Source organism: Gavia stellata, chromosome 13 (assembly GCF_030936135.1).
Source record: "Gavia stellata isolate bGavSte3 chromosome 13, bGavSte3.hap2, whole genome shotgun sequence".
NCBI lineage: Eukaryota > Metazoa > Chordata > Aves > Gaviiformes > Gaviidae > Gavia > Gavia stellata.
In genome coordinates, this window is record NC_082606.1 from 10,165,001 (window position 1) to 10,185,511 (window position 20,511).

Sequence of the window (20,511 nt, forward strand, 5' to 3'; positions counted from 1 at the left end):
GCCTTTTTGGTTTTTTTCCATGCTGTCTCTGTGCTCAGCGTTAACTCATGGACCTGCCTCTTCTCTTTCAAATCACTTTTTCAGTTTCTGTCATGAAAGAGGAGTCTGTCAGAGAAATAGGAAGATGATATCTGCTTATGCATTAAGGACAACAGAAAACTTAAAAAGCAAACCTATATTAAATGCATAAAACAGTGTAATGACTTTCTTGTTCTTCTCCTACTTTTATAACGCCTGACACTTCAGAATCTTAGCTCTGCAGGATTGAGACTGTCTATTGTTGTATTTACACAGCAGATAATTGATTTCTGGCCTGATCCTGGTCTTGACTTCCGGCCACTACCAGAATTAGATTGTTATAATAACAACAATTAGAATGTTCTCTTTCTAATAGACTGGATAGCTTTCAACATTTGATCTGACCTATTCAAAAGTTAGAAATACAAAAGACCTGAAAAAGACATTTCTGAGGACATAGAATGAAAAAGATACTTTTGTAACTGCATGTATAATTTCAGCTCATTACTCTCTCATCATCTTTTAACCTTTGCATCTTTGTACTTGGAAAGGAAAAGATTTCTTGCCATATGAAGTCAGTAACAAATCACTTTCACTGCTGGTGAAATTCTCTCTCTGTTCTCATTTGTACTATAAATACAGAATAATTTGAGGACCAGACAGTACAAAAATATTGACATCCTATGAGCTCAGATATGCTTGTGTAAACTAAATGCCAAACAACAATGTATAATCTATCAGGCAAACCACTGTTGCTTCATGAATAACCTGCAAAAAAGAAGAAAAAACGGGCCAAATCTAATGAAGTCAGTTCTCAAAAGAAACATGTGATAACTTCCTTCTCCATGCAAAATCTATACGTGAAAATAATCCCAACCTCCTCAGATCAGAAAAAAATAGAACTGGTGTGGACTTCATTTGTTAAAGTTTGCATAGAACTTTTAATGCTATACAAAGGCTAAATGCTGTTATTAATTTAAAATAGAAGAAAATCTAGAATGAAATTATGAACTTAATACCAGATTTTAGTACAGTTTTGTTTGCAAGGCATGTCAGCTTGTCACAGCGTAGCCCTGATCTCGGCAGTTGTGGAGACTTGAACTGTGCTTTGAGATGTCCTTTCCTTCCTCACCCAAGCAGCGAGCTGTTTCCCCTGACAGCAGTCATCTACCCTGTCACACGCATTGCTACCATCTACCTGTCACATGCACCATGCTGCCTTGGCATTCATAGAGACATGCAGCCGCTATACTCTTCTCTAGCAAAAGACCACTGCTATGGAAGCTGCTGTTCCCACTGTCTTCTCCACGTCACAACAGGAGCCTCCTAGCTAGACTGTCCTGGGCAAGAGTCAAGGGGGAAGATGAGGCAGAGGGGTGCAATGACCGCTGGTGCCTGGCTCTCAGGGCCTATCAGCTCCTATTGCAAAGGAGGTAGGCAGCACTGCTGAAGAGCAGCAAATCTCCCCAGCAGCAGCTGCAGGAGGCATTCAGCTGTACAGTGAGAGGACCTATCCTGAATAGCCATTCTGAAATCCTCTGAGGAAAAAGGGAAACAGGAATGAAAACTGGATATTCCAGTATTGGTCTTCTGTTAGAGAATGGAGTTATGACATACTCATTTCCTGAATTTAAGCTGATGGGAGTGGCTGGATATATTCAGGAATATATAAGGTGGGAAAAACCAGAAACAGGATCTTGGATGAGCTAATTTAATCTTCTTTATCAAATCAGCAATCCTTTTGCAAATGCTTTTGGACTATTTCATTGCTTCTTCATTGGATGCAGAAAGGAATCAACTTTATAACACAAAAGATGCTGCTTCAGGAGATTAATACTAAATTGAATCAGGCAAAGATTGCAATCACAGCCCTGGACACTACATATGAACAGATGGTAGCCTGTTAATAACTTGGAAGGCGAGACTGGCATAGCAGAATGCAATGCATTTTAATGAACTCCATTAAAACCATGAGGCTCGAGTGTGGCCATATTTAAGGGCTTGCTCCTAATCTTGTAGAATTCGAATCAAAAAATTTTATGGTCATTAACAACTGGAGAATCAAACTCAGTTTGTAGAATATCCATGGAAAGAATTAATGATTTAAAAAACAGCAAAGCTGGAGAGAGAAACAGCATGCTGGTCTATATTTTGTGACTAGATTTATTGACGTTTCTGTTTAGGAATGAGAGCATAGAAGGTGAAATTATGTATATTTATAATAATTTATAATTAATTCAGATTTCCTTTTATTATTATTTATACACAGGAACTGTTTCACTACTGATTCTAGGAGTGACTTTGAATTTCTAATGACAAAAATGGCATTTACTTTCCTCAGAAAGACAGTATCCACAGCAACACAGAGATGAGACCATATGCAGGGACTGGTTTGGAATAGATGTAGAAAGTCAAGTGCCTCCTAATGAGTCCTCTATAACTCTCTCTGCAGAATTAGGATATTAACAGTAATATTTGTTTTAAAGTCTTCATCCAGCCCAACTATCCACACTTCATATATCATATAATTAACTCTTTCTCAAGAGCTTCCTGTTCTAGTTTTTACCGCCAAGAAACAAAACACGGCTTGATCTGAGACTGCCTTTTGAGTGATCAGTATGCTCTACTTAGCAAGTGGAGTGAATTATCTTCCGTGAGTTATCTTGTTGCAGTACAGAATGTTTATAGTTCAATGGCTAAAAGACTACAAGCACTGGGGTGCTCAGGGATGTTTGTGCGCAGAGTATAACTATAAATTCGAAGTTATGAAAGCATGACATTATAACGGCTATTAGAAATTCTTATTAATCTGTGCTAGCTATTTGTAATCACAACATTGAGTTGCTGAACAGCCATCTTCTGATACCTGTTCCTGATTTACAGCCTCTCCAGATATAAGGTTGTTCTCACTGATTTCTTACCTAGAAATCACAATTAGCTATTTCTGCTACTGTGGAAGTAAAAAAAAAAATTGGCTAGCACTATAAATCCTTTCTTTCTCTGAATAACAATTTTTTATGAAAGGATGAGAATTTTTTTTTGTTTGTTGTTAAAAAACAGTGCTCTATATTATAATTTCTTTCATATCATGCTGGGGTTGACCATGAGATTATAAACTGCACTGACTGCTTTACAATTGGTTTCTGATATACTTTTCCTTTACTTTTTTTTTTTTACTTTTTTTTTTTTTCTTTCTGGAAAGAAACTCTGTAAAGATTGTATAAGTTCAAGACCAACAGAATGCATTTTATTACATATCTTACAATGCAAAAAAATAATTTACTGATCAAATTCAGATTTGATCCATTTAGTTTCCAATTAATCTTAGCTATAGTCTTGATGTCAGATAGAAACTAAGATCCTCTTGCATTTCTCTCACATTTAAAACTGAAATCTGTTTAACAGGTAACGAAAATTAGTGAAGTTCAGCTAATGCCATCATTTTTTGTTAGGGAGAGTTTGATGAACTTATTTTCAAAAGTCATGATTTTAATAATGATCTAAAAGTTCATGTGAATAGATGTATATGGGCTGGCAATATTTCTATCATTAATTAAGACTATTTCCTTAATTCCTTCTCCTCAGTATTTTTTAAAAAAGTTTCATGCAGGTTTTTTTACTTGCTTTTCTGCAATAAGTGTAGTTCAATGAGTGGGGTTGAAACCATTAGTTGGAGATTATCTGCTATAGAGAAAAAAAAGTATATTTTACCTATGGTTAACCACAGTACTATCTTAAAGCACTTGAGCATTTGATTCTGTTGGAACTAGAATGAATACAACCTGCCTTTTGAATACAAAAAGGTTTAATTATCTGTTAGTGTTTTCTCCATAACTTCATTCTGTAGATGTTTCTTATGAGCAAGTCAACAATTTTCAGCTAGTAAGAAAATATGGAATGCCTACCATGCTCGCTAGCAAGCATATTTATGGATCTTTGGACATTGATGATTTTGTCAGATTTAGGTAATAAGTAGCATTTCAAGTTACAGTTTTTTTGTCTCCTTCTTCCACAGATAACTTCATATAGTCACAGTGCAATGATTTTCTTCCTTTACAACACTTCTTTTTCACTAACCTATGAAACATCTTAAACAAGTATGTCAGAAAACTCTTACCACACACAGAAATCTGATGCCAGGTGTGATTTGCAGTGGCAATAAGTCTTGGTGAACGCTCTAGTGCAATTAATAGTTTGTTCTAATTACCTTCCAGAGCGTATTTCATGTCCTGGGCAAACAGAGTCCACATGATTTCAGCACTGATTTTTCCCATGTTCAGCTCTTGAGGGAACCTGCAATCAATCACATTACATCAGTTCACGTGCTGCTAGAAATTATGCTTACAGCTGCACAGCAGAAAGGCAAATATTTCCACAAAATAATTCCCCTAGTATGCACTTACTGTATTTTGTGTTTTGTACAATTATATGAACCATCCAATCTTCACAAATCTTCACATAAAAACTTGCGTTAGTCTAACATCAGGGACCTAAGTAATTAGTTGAATGTTGCATCAATTCCCTCACATGACATTTTAAATCAAGAAACATCCATCTATCTTGCAGATATCTCCTCAACTTTAAATAAATCAGATGGCTTATGAAAAACCTGAAACAGTTGGCTCAGATGTTTAACAGCTACAGGATTTCCTTAATTCCCTTATTACACTGGAAAATAGTGAAGTTGTCTGTGAAGCTATACTGGTTTATACTAGTTGAATCCAATTCACTGTTTGAAGACTTTCACCTTGAAGTATGGATAAAACAGTAAAGAATATGAAAGGTAGAAAAATACATACTTTTGATTAAAACTTTTAGTTTTGGTCTTATGCTTCATGTCACCTTTGAAAAACAGTCCTTTTTACATATTTTTGCTGTTATCAAGTAAGTATTTTTCCACAACTTTTCCATAGATCCCAGCTGCTTCTTATTCTACGTACAAGAAAAGCTTTAATCTTTCAGTTACCATCTTCACTGTCAGATACTAGCAAAAGCTGACATTTTAGTGACAGACACTGATGTTTCACATCATATTTAAAAGGAGAGCTATTTGTCCTTTTTTCTTTTTAAAAAAGAAGTCTGTCCTTACTGCAGGTGTGGGACTGACATTAATATGAGCAGTTCTCCGGGCGCAGAAGCAGACCAAAGCAGGTCATGCAGCTAAAGAGCAGGAAGTACTGCACAGAACCTCTGAGTGGTAAAACAGTTTTTTATGCTACAGCAGTGCACTGAGAGCCATACAAATACACTAGCAATTCGCCATGAATACCTAAAATCATCCAAGACCATATTCATGAGGAAACACACAGAGCTGTGTGGCTTTTGTCTTGAGTTTGTTACACCACTTAACACTAGCAGAGAATTTGTTCAAAGTATTTTTGACCTTTTATTGAAGCACTAATCAAATTCAGAAAATATTCTGTAATGATTTTTGTAAAAATGTAAGAATTTTTAAAGTTCTTATTGACAGAGAAAGAATAAGAATGATGTGCAACTTTAAGGTGATAGCAATATAATCTAAGTAATGTATTCTTTCCAGAATTCTTTCCACAGACATATTTGACCCTGATCATATCTACAAAGAAAAAGTACTTAAACAGCTCATTAGCTCTGTCACTTTAATACAAAGCAATTGCTAGCTCAGATCACTGATATGCCTTCATTATGCTAATGGCTGCTCAGTTACAGAACTTAGTATTAATTCTGTTAAACACAAAATTAATTGTTCAAAAGCTCAGATGTATTTTAATGGTAACTGTCTTGATTCCTCTACCTCCAGTCCAGTCTGAGTGCTCTCTTAGCACCACACTTGAACTTCGACAATGTTGCTCTGAGGAAGTATTTAAAAGTTGATTTAACATTGACACTGTCTTTTGTCCATAACGCAAAGTTGTCCATAATGCAAGGCTGAGTTTGATAAAAATGCATTTGTTTGATTAGCGGTATATATATGTGTATACATTTTAACTTGTGAAAACATATGCACACTAACTACAATTATCTTTCTGCTATGTTGCTTAAATTACTGTAGTTCTATATAGCATCCTTGATTCATCCCACCTGACTTCAGTTAGGTATCTAAAGTTGACACCCAGAGATATCAACTTCTGTGTCCCTGAGAAATATAAACTTAATGAATAACCATCAACTGGACATACCAATGAAATCCTTCCATCCAATGCCTAGGGTATGGATATTTGCAATTTTATCATTACATGGATACATTTTTGTATACAGCCCTGTAGGATTGACTGCCATTCCCCTACATCCTGTATACATTTTATCCAACACAGTGACCTCTTAGCAGGAGATTACTGCGACAAAAATAATCATACAACAGAAAGCCTACTGTGTTTTAGTATAAAACTTTTACTTTTCACATGTAATTAATTTGTTTCATGACAGCTATGATACAGGTAGATGTATTCATCAGAGACTCAAATAACAGATTTTTAAGTTGTCCAAAGTAGGTTAGTAATGTGGACAGTTAACCTAATCAACATTTTCAACCACTGAAATTGATTTAACGTACTAATGAACTAGGTACCTAATATGCCAGTAAATCTCATTTTGTTGCGATACTAGCCATAAAATACACTTCTCCAAGCTTAGAAATGACATCACATAGCTTGCCAGGGTTCAGCTAGACTTTATTGTATGAAAGTTTCCTACAGGTTAATAGTTTGACTTCCAGATAATTTAATCCCGATTCAGAAAGTAAAACTACTTGCTTATCACATTGTAATTACAGAACTCCAGCTTCAGCACTATCCCAGCCCCTTCTCCACACCATGATACCATTGCTTTTCCACTTTTTGCCTTTATGAGAAATACTCATATCAGAGCTGGTGGTAAGTGGAATCCCATAAGCAAAGCAAACTTCTAGTTTTCAACGCTGCCTTCATAAGCTTGGATATTTGCTACTGCAGCTCCACCCAGCTCAGACAGGTATGCACAATGGAAACCGTGACAAACATTGTTTTCACACATTAGAAATAACCATTCCACATCTGATTCACGGCTTTCTTTTATCCCATCATTCATATGAGTTGTGTTGACACAAGAAAATAAGCTTTATTCCATTACTCTGCAGAACACTGATGAAGAGTTTAGGTGTATACCTACTATATACAAATGCGAGCCTTTTTTCCTGTGGGGAAGTTTAATTGTTATGGCTATGGTATGCACCCCTCCTGACACAATTTTCCTCAGAGATAGCTTTATGCATGAGTAGTCAAGTTTACTTTAATTTGGTTACTCATGTTTCTAAGATTACTCATGTAATAATAATAATAATAATAATAATAATAATATATAATTTATTATTTGCATTACAGTAGCACTTAGAAGCTTCTGGTAGGTTTAAGAAATTACTATGCAGGAACTTTAAAATATGTAATAAGAGAAAATCACTGACCTTCAAAACTCAGAGTTTAAAAAGACAAGACAGAGAATCGGGAAGAAGACAAAGTAGAAGTGACTTGCTCAAGATCCTATGACAGGTGAATGTCAGTCAGGAAAAGAACTTAAGCTTTTGGATCATCTTTCTGAATGCCCAGATCATATTTCAAAGAAATACCGTGTTCACTGCAAAGAGAACTCAGTCCCATTGTATTCAATTTTTCTTTGCTCTCTTTTATTTCCTTTTGCAACATTTAATCTATCTTGCCTTTTTAAATTTTAAGCTAACGCTTTCCAACTTTCAGAATTTAATTTTGCTAATCATATCACTTTTTCCATCTCTTGTAGGCTCTGGTTTTCACCCCAACATTCTTTTTGACTTGGTTATTCACTATGTCTTCTCCAAAAATACAGAGCTGACACTGCTCCAAGTACCTATCGCTAACTGCAAATACAAGTTCCTAACAGATTTTGCAATACTATTTCACATTTGAGTACTTTCTCTAAATATCTTTGACCAGCTCTTCTAAAACACCATCTATGCTTTCTTTACACAAATAATAAGTGGTATCACTTCTTGGTTCTTCAGTGAATCAGATAATTTTGTGGGTATCCAAAACCTGGTAATCTCAGACAACATTAATAGCATTTGTTCTTGAATTGTAACTATGATTTTAATTTTCCTTTCAAAAAGTGATTTTTAGCTATCAGATAGAGACTAAAAATTCCAAGGGCTAGCTAAGCCAGTATTTCAATATGCTCTGCAGGACTCACTAAACCACAGTACTATAAAGTATTAAAGTAGTACCAAAGTGCTAAATAAGAGTATGAAGCACACAGTGCTCATAGAGGAAAGACAACAGATCCTTATATTGCAAAGATGTAAGAATCAGTAAATAAAAAATTTAAAAGCCCCACCAGAGCCGTCTTGTTTCTTAGATATTTATTACACCAACACACTTAACTGTTCTATGTGCTATACAACTAAATGGAAAGCTTTTTACTAAACATGTGCAGAGGCAGAAAGTTTAGATCTCAATTGCCAAATGCACAAGCATATTTCAGTTGAAGATTTCGTTCTTGATTTGTTGTTCCTTTTACTTGAACAGATATTTTATTTTGATAGCAATTTCTGCTGTCTTGCAGTGTGTGCAATGCATATTCGACAAGTGCCAGGAAGTCCTAGATTTGATTGTGAATCAGGTACCAATCACATTTTACATTGTTTTAACTACTAGAATAAGAATTTTACACCTTAAATACAGGACTTCAGGTTTTTCCCTCAAACTTGTCAAGTTTCTTATGTCATATAAGATCTGCAGGTTTCCCCCACAACTCCCACTGAATGGTTGGTATGGTCTTTCCGTTGCTGCAATGCTTGCCGTTACATCTGGATTCATCATCTGATACAGTTCAAACTGCTCTATCACAGCACCTTTTTTGCCACCAAGGTAGATAGAAACACAGGGTTTCCAAAACTGGTTGAGGAACAAGATTCTGAGCACTATTATACCATTGTGAAAACTCATCAGAATGCTTGGAGCTCTCCTGGGGATCTTCAGTAGCCTCATTTCTACAACAGGATTCAAATGGACATAGGCCTGAATATTCCTCCGAGACACTGCATGGCCATATATTTCTGATAAGGAGTCATAGTTTTCCGATATTCTTACACATTCAACTTATAGTTTCCTTTCATCCATTTTCTTTTCTGGGATAAGCAAGGGGGAAGAGGCTGCCTGCAATTTTTCTCAACACTTTTTACATGCTGCTTTTGGGTTAGGACAAGCTTTTCTTTTTTAAAAAAAAGTTATCCAAAGCAACTCTGAACAGTTTTTCCACCCACAGCCTCTTCATCTCTTGCTCCTGATGTCTCCTATTTCTCAAAGACATTTTATTGCCTGTGTTCACCCTTCCACTTCCCAAACAACAGTGAAAACAGGAGAGAAAACACACACACAAACTATCTCCCTTAATCTGTCCCCACTCTGTCCACTCCTGATTCTCTTTTTGCATCTTACACAATCACTCAGCTATACTTTAGGGAATCTCCTAATCCCCCCAGAGGAACCTTATTATTTATCCCTTTCCTTTCTCCCTCACATTTGCCTAAGAATATAGCTACAACAATGTTTAGGATAATTAACTTCCAACTACTCTTGTTTAATTTCAATGAAAAGACTGAAATGAAATACATCTATGTATTTGTTTTTGTTACATATTTTATAATAAGTATATTTATTATACAGACAGTCAGACAAAAATTTGAGCTTTTGTTAATAGAGGAACTTCATGCTAAGTTGTATAAATGGAGTAAACAGGAAAAGAGTTTTCTTTCCTTTGTAGGGTAAGAACTTGTTCCTCAGTGCAGTTCCTCAGGTCAGTGCAGGAAATGATTGAACAAAGAGATATTTATTATCCATGACTGAAACCATCTTTCATTTATTTAAAGGAAAGGAAGGAATCAGAAGGCAATGAAAGACATTCCAGCTTGTGGTTATCACCAGAAGGTGTCTTTGGTAATTATACTCTGGGTCCATAAAACGTATGGTACATTCTACCAACAAACAAGCACAGCTCCATATACAGAGTGCCTTTCAGTATCTACCCTATTTTGGCTGAAAGAAACAGGCTTGTTCTTACTCCCCTTCAGACCATTCCATTAAATGCCACTACAGATACCTCTATTAATTGTTTAGCCATAATACGGGTATACGTTTCAATTTCAACTTTTGCATAAGTCATCACAGCTAGACTGGGCCCAGACTTTCTAGAATCTCTCTGTAAAACAGCTCCAAAGAGCTAAAAGAGCTAAAACTTTTCCCTAGGCCTTCATCATATCACATTTCAATTAGCACGACATCTGTTTCTCCAGGCTTAATATGTGAAATATGTTCCTTTGCACTTCTTCTGTACATTTCCTTTTCAAAACCCAGCACTCTATCTCCTCCTTCTGTGTTTATCAATTGGCTCTCTTCTCTACTAGTGTATCAACCATAAGTTATTCAACTTGTCTTGGTTATTGATATACCTTGCTCACCTGTTACATCTTCAATTCTGAGAAGTCAACTTCCATCTCTCGTAAGTCCAGGATATGGCTCTCCATTTTTTAAATTTTCAAATCAGCCTGGCTAGGCTTTCTCTCTAGCCAGTCATAAATTTGGAGAGGGTCTTTTTGTGAAGTTCACTATTCTTTTACAAATACATCCCTAAAGCTCTATTATAATGCCTAAAAAAGTCTCAGCATGATTTGAACACCTTGTGTGCCAAGATACTATAATAACATTAATACCATCACACTATTTCACTGAACTTTCCCTTCTGTCTATACATTTATTTTTCTTGTATAATATTTTGCTACATAACTTTCTGAGAAGGTTCATAATACCATGTGTGTCTTTAGCGTTCCTAAAATGAAAGGTTCTCTTTCCATGGTCAGAGCACTAAGTCTTTATCAAACTATGTCAATGTTATATTCTGTATTTTTAAAAATCTCTAGATTATACTTAAAATACAACTATGGATTCAGGTGTATTTCCTGCCCTTATTTTAATAAATCCATTATTCTCAATTTTTATGGGGAAAGCAATTACTTACTGGTTCAAGACAGGTGTATACGCTGTTTTATCTTCATCTATGATGGTGACCATCAATGTAATAAGCTGTGCCCAGAAATCCAAATTCTTTGTTGTCGGTCCCTGTTCTTCTTTAGGAAATTCTTGTTTCTTACCCTGTTAAAACAAGATTGAATATATTTTATATTAGAGAAATTAACGAAAATATTATAGGATTTCCACCTACAGATTATGACTTGGTTGGAAATGTTACGTCTTATGTATGTATTAAGAATCTGCAGAAATTTTGGACAAAGATTGTCTATCCAACTTAGAGTAGATTGTATGACAGATTGTACCTGGCTGTGGACATATAGCAAAAACCACACACAGTGCAAAGACAGCCAGGTCAGCAAAGATGATCAACAGAGACTTGATTTTTAGTTTATGTCCACACTTTAATTAAATACATTCTTAAATTCTTTGTTGTGCTGAAACTGAGTGCAAGTAAAATTGTCTGCTGGGGCAGAACTTTTATACCCAATATACAATAAATACCAAACAAATCAATGATGAGAAACATTTCTTGTTTTGTTTTGGATTATACACTGAAGTTATTGGGCCTAACAGCTGCTATGCTGTTCGCTCTAAATGAAGAAGTGGTTAAATTTCCCTTTATTTTTTAATACCCAAAATGAAAAAAGCTATTACCCAAAGTATTCTGCACAGAGATTTTCCAGGGACTCATAGACTGGCAGAACCACAAACTGTGTGTTTAAGAGAGGCAGAGGAAAACACCACAAAGTAGGAGGGGGGAAAAAATAATCCCTGACCACATGAAAATACTAGGAAAAGGTACACAGGAATATCCAAAAGGGAGGCTTGTGAAAGTATTGCCTTGCCAAGGATTTTAAAGCTGTGAGCAAACCCAGTCTGTTGTTTGATTCCTTTTTTATACAGGGAAATGGGATTTTTGTATACTCCTTGTAAATGAAGAGGACTGCAACCAGTTTCACATCCAAAGCAGACAACCTGGGATACCCCATTACATTTTTGTAATAATTACAAGGAAGGACATGACACGCTGATATATCAGAGGAACTAACAACAAGACTTTCCAGTCATTAATTAAAAGTTGGTAAGTAAAGCAGTGTTTTTTATTCCTCCTGACTAAAAGCCTGCCTTTTGCACCTTTTGTTACATATTTATATATAAGTATAGTTGTAAGAATGTATTGATATTAACCACTTAGAAACTTTTATTGAGAATTTTATACTTTTTAATCTCACTGAAATGTGCATTTGCAGCTAGATGTTGTCTCTACAGTTTTAATTTATGAATTCGTAGTCTACAGTTTCCTAGACAAAAGTATTTTTCAGTTCTTTGCTTGACAGAAGGATCAGATTTCTTATCTAATAAATAACTCCACTGCAGAGAACCAAATATGAAAACAAGTATTTTTGTCTCTGTATGGACACACACATACACACATAATTTCTGCCACGCAGAGGTATGTCTGCACATGCTAGGTCTCTTCTACACAGCTGCCAGAGATAGAAAGGGGTCTTTTCACTCAACTAGTAAGTCAGAGAAAATAAACATGCTTATTTTTCTTGCAAGTTTAAACATATATTCCCTGTACTTCTCATTCATACTCCAAATATGACCACTTCAACAGACCCCATAACTCTTTGAATAGATACAACACTATATTAGTGTCATAGTGAATTAATTAGATGTTATCTTAACCTCAATTAACTTTTATCTATTAACACCATTTAGAATGGCAGAAAGGGAATTTCAACAACACTTAATTGAAATTGGTTTTGTGGTCACTGTGGAATATTTTAGAAAAGTATCATTAATCACACTGTTATGCATTCAGCTGATCTACAAATGCTACGACTTCAGTTTCTAAAGCAACTGAAATAAAGATGAGGCTCAGAAGTAGTTACAATGGATGGCGTGACTAGTATCACTGGAAATTTACAACCGCACATGCAAACCAGAGTGCTTTTCAAAACAGAAATGAATATTGGAACATTAATGTCACTCACAAGGGCTTTCCCTCGTGTACATTATACTTTTATTTAAAGACCTTGTTCCTATATCAAAGATTTATTTCTAATATACCATTTTTTTCCCAGAAGCTAGTGCATGTTTAAGCCAAACCAACTGAAAGGCAGCTGTAGAAGACAAAGCCCGTTCACATTTAGTCCAGCATCTTATCCAAGAACTATATTTCGCAGAAAAAACCTGCAATGACACGTAGCTGAGACAGCTTTTCATGATTGTAAATGCGAATCACAGAATGTGAAATTCTCTTCTTTAATATAGATAGCAAAAAGTAATTAATTTACAAAGTAACAGTTGCACAAGGAAGTGCTTTCTACAAAAATTCTCTGGCACAGAAATCTCTTAAAAAACAAGATGATTTTTTTCAAAATCCCCAGAGATTTTTTAAATAGTCTCACATTAACAGATGTAGTTTTATGCTCTGAAATGAAAGTGCATACCCTGCCCGTGACCAGTTGTAATTTCAATTCTTTATCCTAAAATCTAACTAATGGGTTAGAAATGATCAGAATCATTCAAGTTGTTTTTACATTCATTGTTATTATTGCTGGCATTATTATTTATGTGGTTTCTGGCAACAGATGCCTTCACAGAAGCATTGTGATGAGGTAAAACAATGTTGGAAGTTTGATGACATTGATTAGTTGCTAACTTGCAAAACTGACAGCAGAAAGTTCCATCTTGGAATAAAAATTACCTTGAAACAGAGCTATTTTCATATCCAAAAATTTCAGTGATACAATTTGTTTAGCTTGAAAATGTTTCAATTAGCGTAACTGAGAGTCATAGTAAGCTGTATAACAGTGCAGAAAAAGTGAGTGGGAGCACAGCATCATACAATTACATTTTAACATTTTCTTAATGAAATGAAACACCCTTTTAGAGGCATTGAAGTTTAATTTCTCTACAGTTTTGCTGAAGTCTGCTTTGGTAACATGGGCTCACCACCAGTCTGTTGTGAACAGTCAGTAAGAATGCCCTCTTATTAAATGAAAAAACAAGTTAATTTTTTCCTTCTCTGTGTCTCTCTCAAAATAAATTTATCTGCGCTAATTTTGTAACTGTAATGATAATAGCTCATGTCTCAGTCTTGTGATGTGGTCCCATATCCAACCAGTTCTCAATAGTATGCATCCTTTCACTTTATGAAATAATACCATATGCACTTACATGCTACAGTGTATTTACAGTCTATACAGCAGTTGTGGAAAGGCCTTTTAAAATGCCGAGATTAGATTAATTTGTACATAAGCAAAGTATATGCTTACAACAATTTACACACACACAAAATTTCTGGAGTATAAACATGGTTAACTATATGGTCTATTATCAAGATAAGCTTTTTCCACTTAATAGTAACTTTCTTTTTTCACTCAAGTTATATCCATTAGAAAGAAACTGTCAGTATAAAAACATGAACTAAATACCTGATATACCCAATTAGTGCCACACTGGCACAAATACAGTGACAAGATATATAAGCCACTGAATACTGCTTATCATTATAGAGGATAATACCGATAATGAGATTTTAAAAAAGTACAGCTGAAAAGGTCAAGAGGAACATGAGTTCTTAATCTATCAAGACCACAAAATCACTAGTTAACAGATACTGTTCATGATTCATGACTTTTAAAAAGAATTATTTTGTGAAGTTGCCTGTCTTTCATTTTTGGTGGATACATAGTTCACTGAACATGCTAAAATCACAAGTGCGGGTTTTTATATGCTCACATTAATTTGTTTAGCTGCTTCTTGTCTTTAGGATGACTCTAAAGTTGTAGTATACCATACAAAAATGTCAAGCAACAACATGGAAGTGGTAAACTTAAATAATGAAATATTTTAGAAAAATTGACTACATGAAACAGCCAAAACCAGCACAAGGAGTAAATGTGATTGCTTGTGTACTAATGAATATAGTTGTTTGCCTGATTCTGTTTTTGAAAATTATACGTTCTCATCACATTTCTCCAAGATGACACAAGCTCAGGACTGCCAGAATGGGAAATTTTTGATCATTATACTGAAGTTCACTATTACTCATTTCCTATCACTTAGAAAAGTTTACAAAGCAATCTGTTGCAATTATAGACATGTAATTAGATTTAGATTAGGAATGTACTGCTAAGAATCCTAGATTCCAAATGTTCCTTTAATTAAAACCTCATCGGTTATATAAAATCTCTTTGGTTTTGATCTCAGCCAACGCCCCTGACTTATACAGAAGCTATGTCCACTGAATTTACTCAGTAGATCATAAATCTGATCGTCAGGCATTAGATTTTATGATGCATTCTGAAAACGTGTGTCATTTTATTAATTCTTTGTCGCAGGGAATGCTCTCTTTACTGCTAATAGACAGTTCTAAGTAAATACCTACAACAGTATATTAACACTAGTTAATGACATGTGAAAACTTATTTGGAACACATGAAATAGGGTAAAATCCCAACAGCAGCCAATGCCAAGAATGACTGCCTTCAGCGGTGATCCCACATCTGTTGGAAAAGAAAATCCCAAAGAGCATCATAGGACTAATGTAAAATACACAATTAGTTCCTCACTTTGTATCAAGTGTACTAAGCTGTTTTGGATAAAATTTCAGTCAGTTTCAGAGAAAAGAAATTCCAATTGTTTTGTAGAGCTACAGAAAGTTAGATGTGCTTGCCTGGGCAAAGCTCTCTTAATTCAGTTTTGGTCATTTTGGAACTCCAACTGAGAGATAACCTAATGGATCCTTCTTCATGTATTTTGTAATATATTTCATTAAAGGATATTTCATTTTACTGAGAGCATTGTAATTCATTTGGAAAACTCGATAATTGCAAACACCTTATAAGTAAAGTAACTTTAAAGAGAAGTCATTATTCACTTAAGATTTACAAACACAGGAAATACTGCAGATTCTATGGCTTTTTTTTAATGCAAGATCCAAACCAGGTGATTTATAATTGTTTGTCTTTTGCCATAGAATACATCAAAATCAGAAAGAGGAAGTGAGTAAGAGGAATATTTCATGATATGTATCAACACAAATTCTTTACTTGCACTAAATTGTGTTTTTCTCAATTTCCTTTTACTATCAATTTCCTAGTCACCTGAGTTCATATGCAGACAACGGATCATGTGGCACAGAGGCACCAAAACCAGTTGCTGGAATTTTGATATTCTCTTAAAGAAAAAGATAAAACGTAGAGGGATTTTTCTGAGTTTACGAAAAAAAGGCTAAACTGTTGACAAGCAAACATATTTTGCACTCTGGAAGACTGGCTGAGGGTGGAGAAAGCAAACTCAGACACAGAGTGAAGCAGGATTAAAATCTACATCTGTATTACCCTTAGACAAATCTGTAAAGGCTGGTCTGAGGAACACAGGGCTTTCAACTTCTTTCATCATTGATTTTACCAGTTTGTAGGACAAATGTCTGGTTTTATTTTGCTTTGTTTTTATTTTGTTATGTTCTGTGCAATCACTACACAACATCTGTATGGGGGCAACTTTGATAAATCCAGTCCTATGATTTCAGAAACTAATCTGCATGAAGACTATGTCCGATCCAAGCCCCAAGCTAAGTTTCAAAATATCATATTTTCTACATAAATAATGGTAGAATGGAAGCTGAAGGGAAACCAAGGCAGTAGCCCTGATTAGTATGAGGCTACAGAGTGCAATTTTATAGACCAGTGGTAGATGATGAAATATTACTTTTAATGGTACTTCTGTATTTTTAAACTGCTTAGTTAATATTATTTAATTTGGAAGAGGTTAAGAATCATCAGGGAATACACAATATGCACTATATATATAAACATACACGCATATAAACATTTATATGTATTACACACACCTATTTTTATGATTTTGTATTATTTTATATACTTTTTTATTTCTGTGTATGTAAAGAAAGAAAATTCAGCTTTACAGCATTTACTTAGAGAGGCAAAAGCCAGAAACTGTTTGTAGACACTCAAAATGCATTCAAAACATGTGAGGCATTTCACTGAACCAGTACCCCCAGAGCAGTGCTATTGCATGATATATGTGTTACTCCTAAACTGTTTTCATATTTGAAACAGAAACCATATTCCATCCACCCTTCTCCAGTACCAACTGAAATGGAATGCAATCCTTTTAGATAAATTCTAATTAAGATTATTCACTCTTTTTCTTTGAGGACCGACGCCTGAACGGAGCCGATCTAATTGTCCTACCCATTCAGGGCAGTGTAACATGCATAGCTCCTCCGGAGTGGCAAGCCAAGTGCTACTGTGGTTTGATTTGCCTCACCTTCCCAAAATCACTATGCTTATGCAGGGTATAGGTGGAGGAAGATCCAGGTGAGCCCCTCACTTACTGAAAACTCTTTGCAGCAATCGGCGTAACCTTCATACTGCCCTGAAATGTCTACACTGCAATATTTTTAAGAATGTGGAAGTCTAATTGTAATAATACCCTGCTCTCTGCAATGCATCTACATTAAAGGACAACTGTGGTAAAGAAAGAAGGATTCACAATAACATCATGCATCTTTTAAAATGTATTTTCTATATATTCTATGCTATATAATGTATTTTATATATGATATGTTATATAATATATATTACAAATCAAAAGGATAGATATGTTGCTCTTACTTTGGAAAACTGTAAAACACAGCATTTCAAGTTTTAAGAAAAATCTACCAACCATTGCAGCCCCTTCCTTTTTAACTGCATACCATGCATACTTAACACTCTGAACGTTATAACATACAGAACAGTCTACAAACGACTACGGCTCAAACACTGTTGTTTACAAGGTTTAAAATTCAAATCTGCTTGCTAAAGAAAGAAGAAACAATGATGTTTTAGATGAGTCATGTACAGCTCCAGCAAGGTAAATCAGAAGCTTTCTGACCCAATGGACAGAAGGGTAGTTCTAACACTGTCTCACAAACTCTTTTTCCTAATCTAAGGACACAGCAGTCAAGACCACTGTATGGCTCACACGCTTTGTCTCCTGCATATTACACTGGGACTCTGAGCTCACCATTGCCGCAAGAGAGACAACTTAAGGTTATGATAGTCATTTCCATGAAAACATTGATGCAGTGATAAAGCAGCAAAGACATCAAATCAACCGTGAAGAATCATCAGAACAGAACACACAACAAAGAACGTGCTTATTCTACGTCCTCTCTCTGTGGGGCGATCATATTTTGAATGCTGTGTACAAATCTAGCCTCTTCCCCCTTCTCCTCATCCTGAAAATGAAACAGCAGAACTGGAAAATGCTCAGAAAAGGACAGCAAGGTTTATGAAAGATACAGAATGAGTTCCATTAAAGGAATGAATATATGAGATGAAGTTTATACAGTTTATAAAGGTTTTCCTTAACTGGGAGTTTCTCAAGATGTCTGCTTTGCTCACAATCAGAGACAGAATGCTGAGCCAGATGAATCTTTTGACTGATGTGGCATGGCCAGCCTCATGCTCTTAATCTTTTGGCCACAATGTGATCAGAAACATGAGGTGAAACGGGAAGGACAGAACTGAAATGCAGTAGTGAGGACATTAGCTATTAGCATATTTTATTTGGAAACAGAAGTCTGTTTACAGCATGGATAAATACATGCATGGTCATGTTAATCTAGATAGAAAGGAGGCTGACTTCGGCCTCAACTCAAGTATGTAATCGGGACACCAGGTGGTTTTGCATACCTGAATTGATGCCTGTCCTGTGATTGCTATACTATTAATTACACCATAATCGTCAACCTAGAGGAAGTATGTCACTAACTTAGATGCAGAAATCTGTGTCTACACATCTCAGAATTGCCAGTATTTCACTCAATTCCAAGTCAATGTTTACTGATAATCAGTTTGGAGCTGTATTAAGGAAAGTCAGATTTCAATGTGCAATTGCTTTTGCCAGTATTCAGACACAAATTGGACTTGAAGCAACTGCATACAAATGTTCAAGTTTTCATACCCTCATAGCTATGAGACTCAATAACACAGGAATATGGACATTCCACTCAAGCTTATATTGTTCTCTGGGAATATAAGGATAGCCTAATCATTTAGTATAAATAATTAAATAATAATGATCAATTAATAATCAAATCACAGAATCACAGAATCACTACGGTTGGAAAAGACCTGTAAGATCATCATGTCCAACCTGGGAAAAAAAAAAAAAAAAAAAAAGGCAAACTGTTTGCAAAGAGCTATCATCTGAACTACTTTTAAAAGCACTGAGTATGTTCACAAGTAAAGGGACTGGATTGTGAATTAACCGCAATCTCACAAAAATCAATATTGATTAGACTTCTGTTGCTTATGAGATAATCTGTATTTAAGGCTTGGGTAAAATTCAGGTTTATTTTGCTCATTGTTCTTAATTAATAACCAACCTTTACCAGCATTCAGATTTCAGCACTGAAAAATATTTTAATTTTTGGAGATCTAACATTAACTGACCACAGTTCACTGCTATGCACCTACAGTTAACATAAGCACTTGAAGAGTATAAGGCTTTGGATAACAAACCAGTTTGTTTATCTCTTCTGATGACAATACTACTACCCTTCCTTAGTTCAAGGTTGAAGGTCTATGGCTTTTCCTACTTTTTCTTTTACTAGATCTCTGCTGCCACTGGATGATGAGCTGTTCTCTTTACTTTCTAACCACTGTTCTCAGACAAGCTTCTAATAAGAAATTTTATCTGTATGAATTGGTCTTTCTCTGATAGAGAAGTCTCAGAATGGGGTTTGAAATATCACAGCAAAAATGCATCCTTCTGCTGTTCTAAAGTACTTTATCAAAGGTTTTTCTGTTACTGTGGCTAACATGCTGCCCATCAAACACAATGCTACAACATAAGGAGAGGTCTCTAAGTACCCTCTGCATGCCAGATTTGAAGAAGTTAGAACCTTTTCAGGGCATCTATAGTGGTATGTAAATATAACAAAGTGCCTCACAACAAGTATTACTTGGCACTGAAGTCTGCATGCCTGAAAAATAGGACTCCCTGGGGTAAATAGCTTTCATTACTGCACAACTTTATTTCCCCCTTCGTACTTTTGAATGTGTTTGGAGATCACAGATCACATGCTTTGTGATTCAATTCTTACAGTGTTTCTATAAGAAATTAATAATCTACCAATTTTTTGCTGTTTCTACTAAAGAAAAAGAGGTACACTTTCAAAAGCAACTAAGTGGCTTGGATTCCCAAATCCTGACTGGAAAAGTGACCAGGGACTCACAGATGAGTACAGCAAAACTGAGCCAGCTCTCAAAGCATAGGTCCATCCACATGCTAATCTACAACATCTTGTGAATACCAATGATTCCCAAAAACTGGGATATTATTAGTACATTCTCAACCTGACCTAAGGTGCTATACCTCTAAGCAGAGATAAATCACAAGGGAAGAGCACTGTGCTGCTACAGCTGTGTAACATCTGGTTCCAGAACTA

General features: G+C 35.4%; 1 protein-coding gene across 2 annotated transcripts in view; it reads right to left on the reverse strand.

Moving 5' to 3' along the window:
• Positions 1–20,511, reverse strand: part of UNC13C (unc-13 homolog C) — a 162,720-nt gene that overhangs the window by 48,462 nt on the left and 93,747 nt on the right. For both annotated transcript variants that reach the window (XM_059823621.1, XM_059823620.1), the window contains 2 exons: positions 11,017–11,150; positions 4,226–4,311 (listed from right to left, as the gene is read on the reverse strand). In XM_059823621.1, the coding sequence (XP_059679604.1) occupies positions 4,226–4,311; positions 11,017–11,150 (220 nt within the window). The remainder of the gene's footprint in view (positions 1–4,225; positions 4,312–11,016; positions 11,151–20,511) is intronic.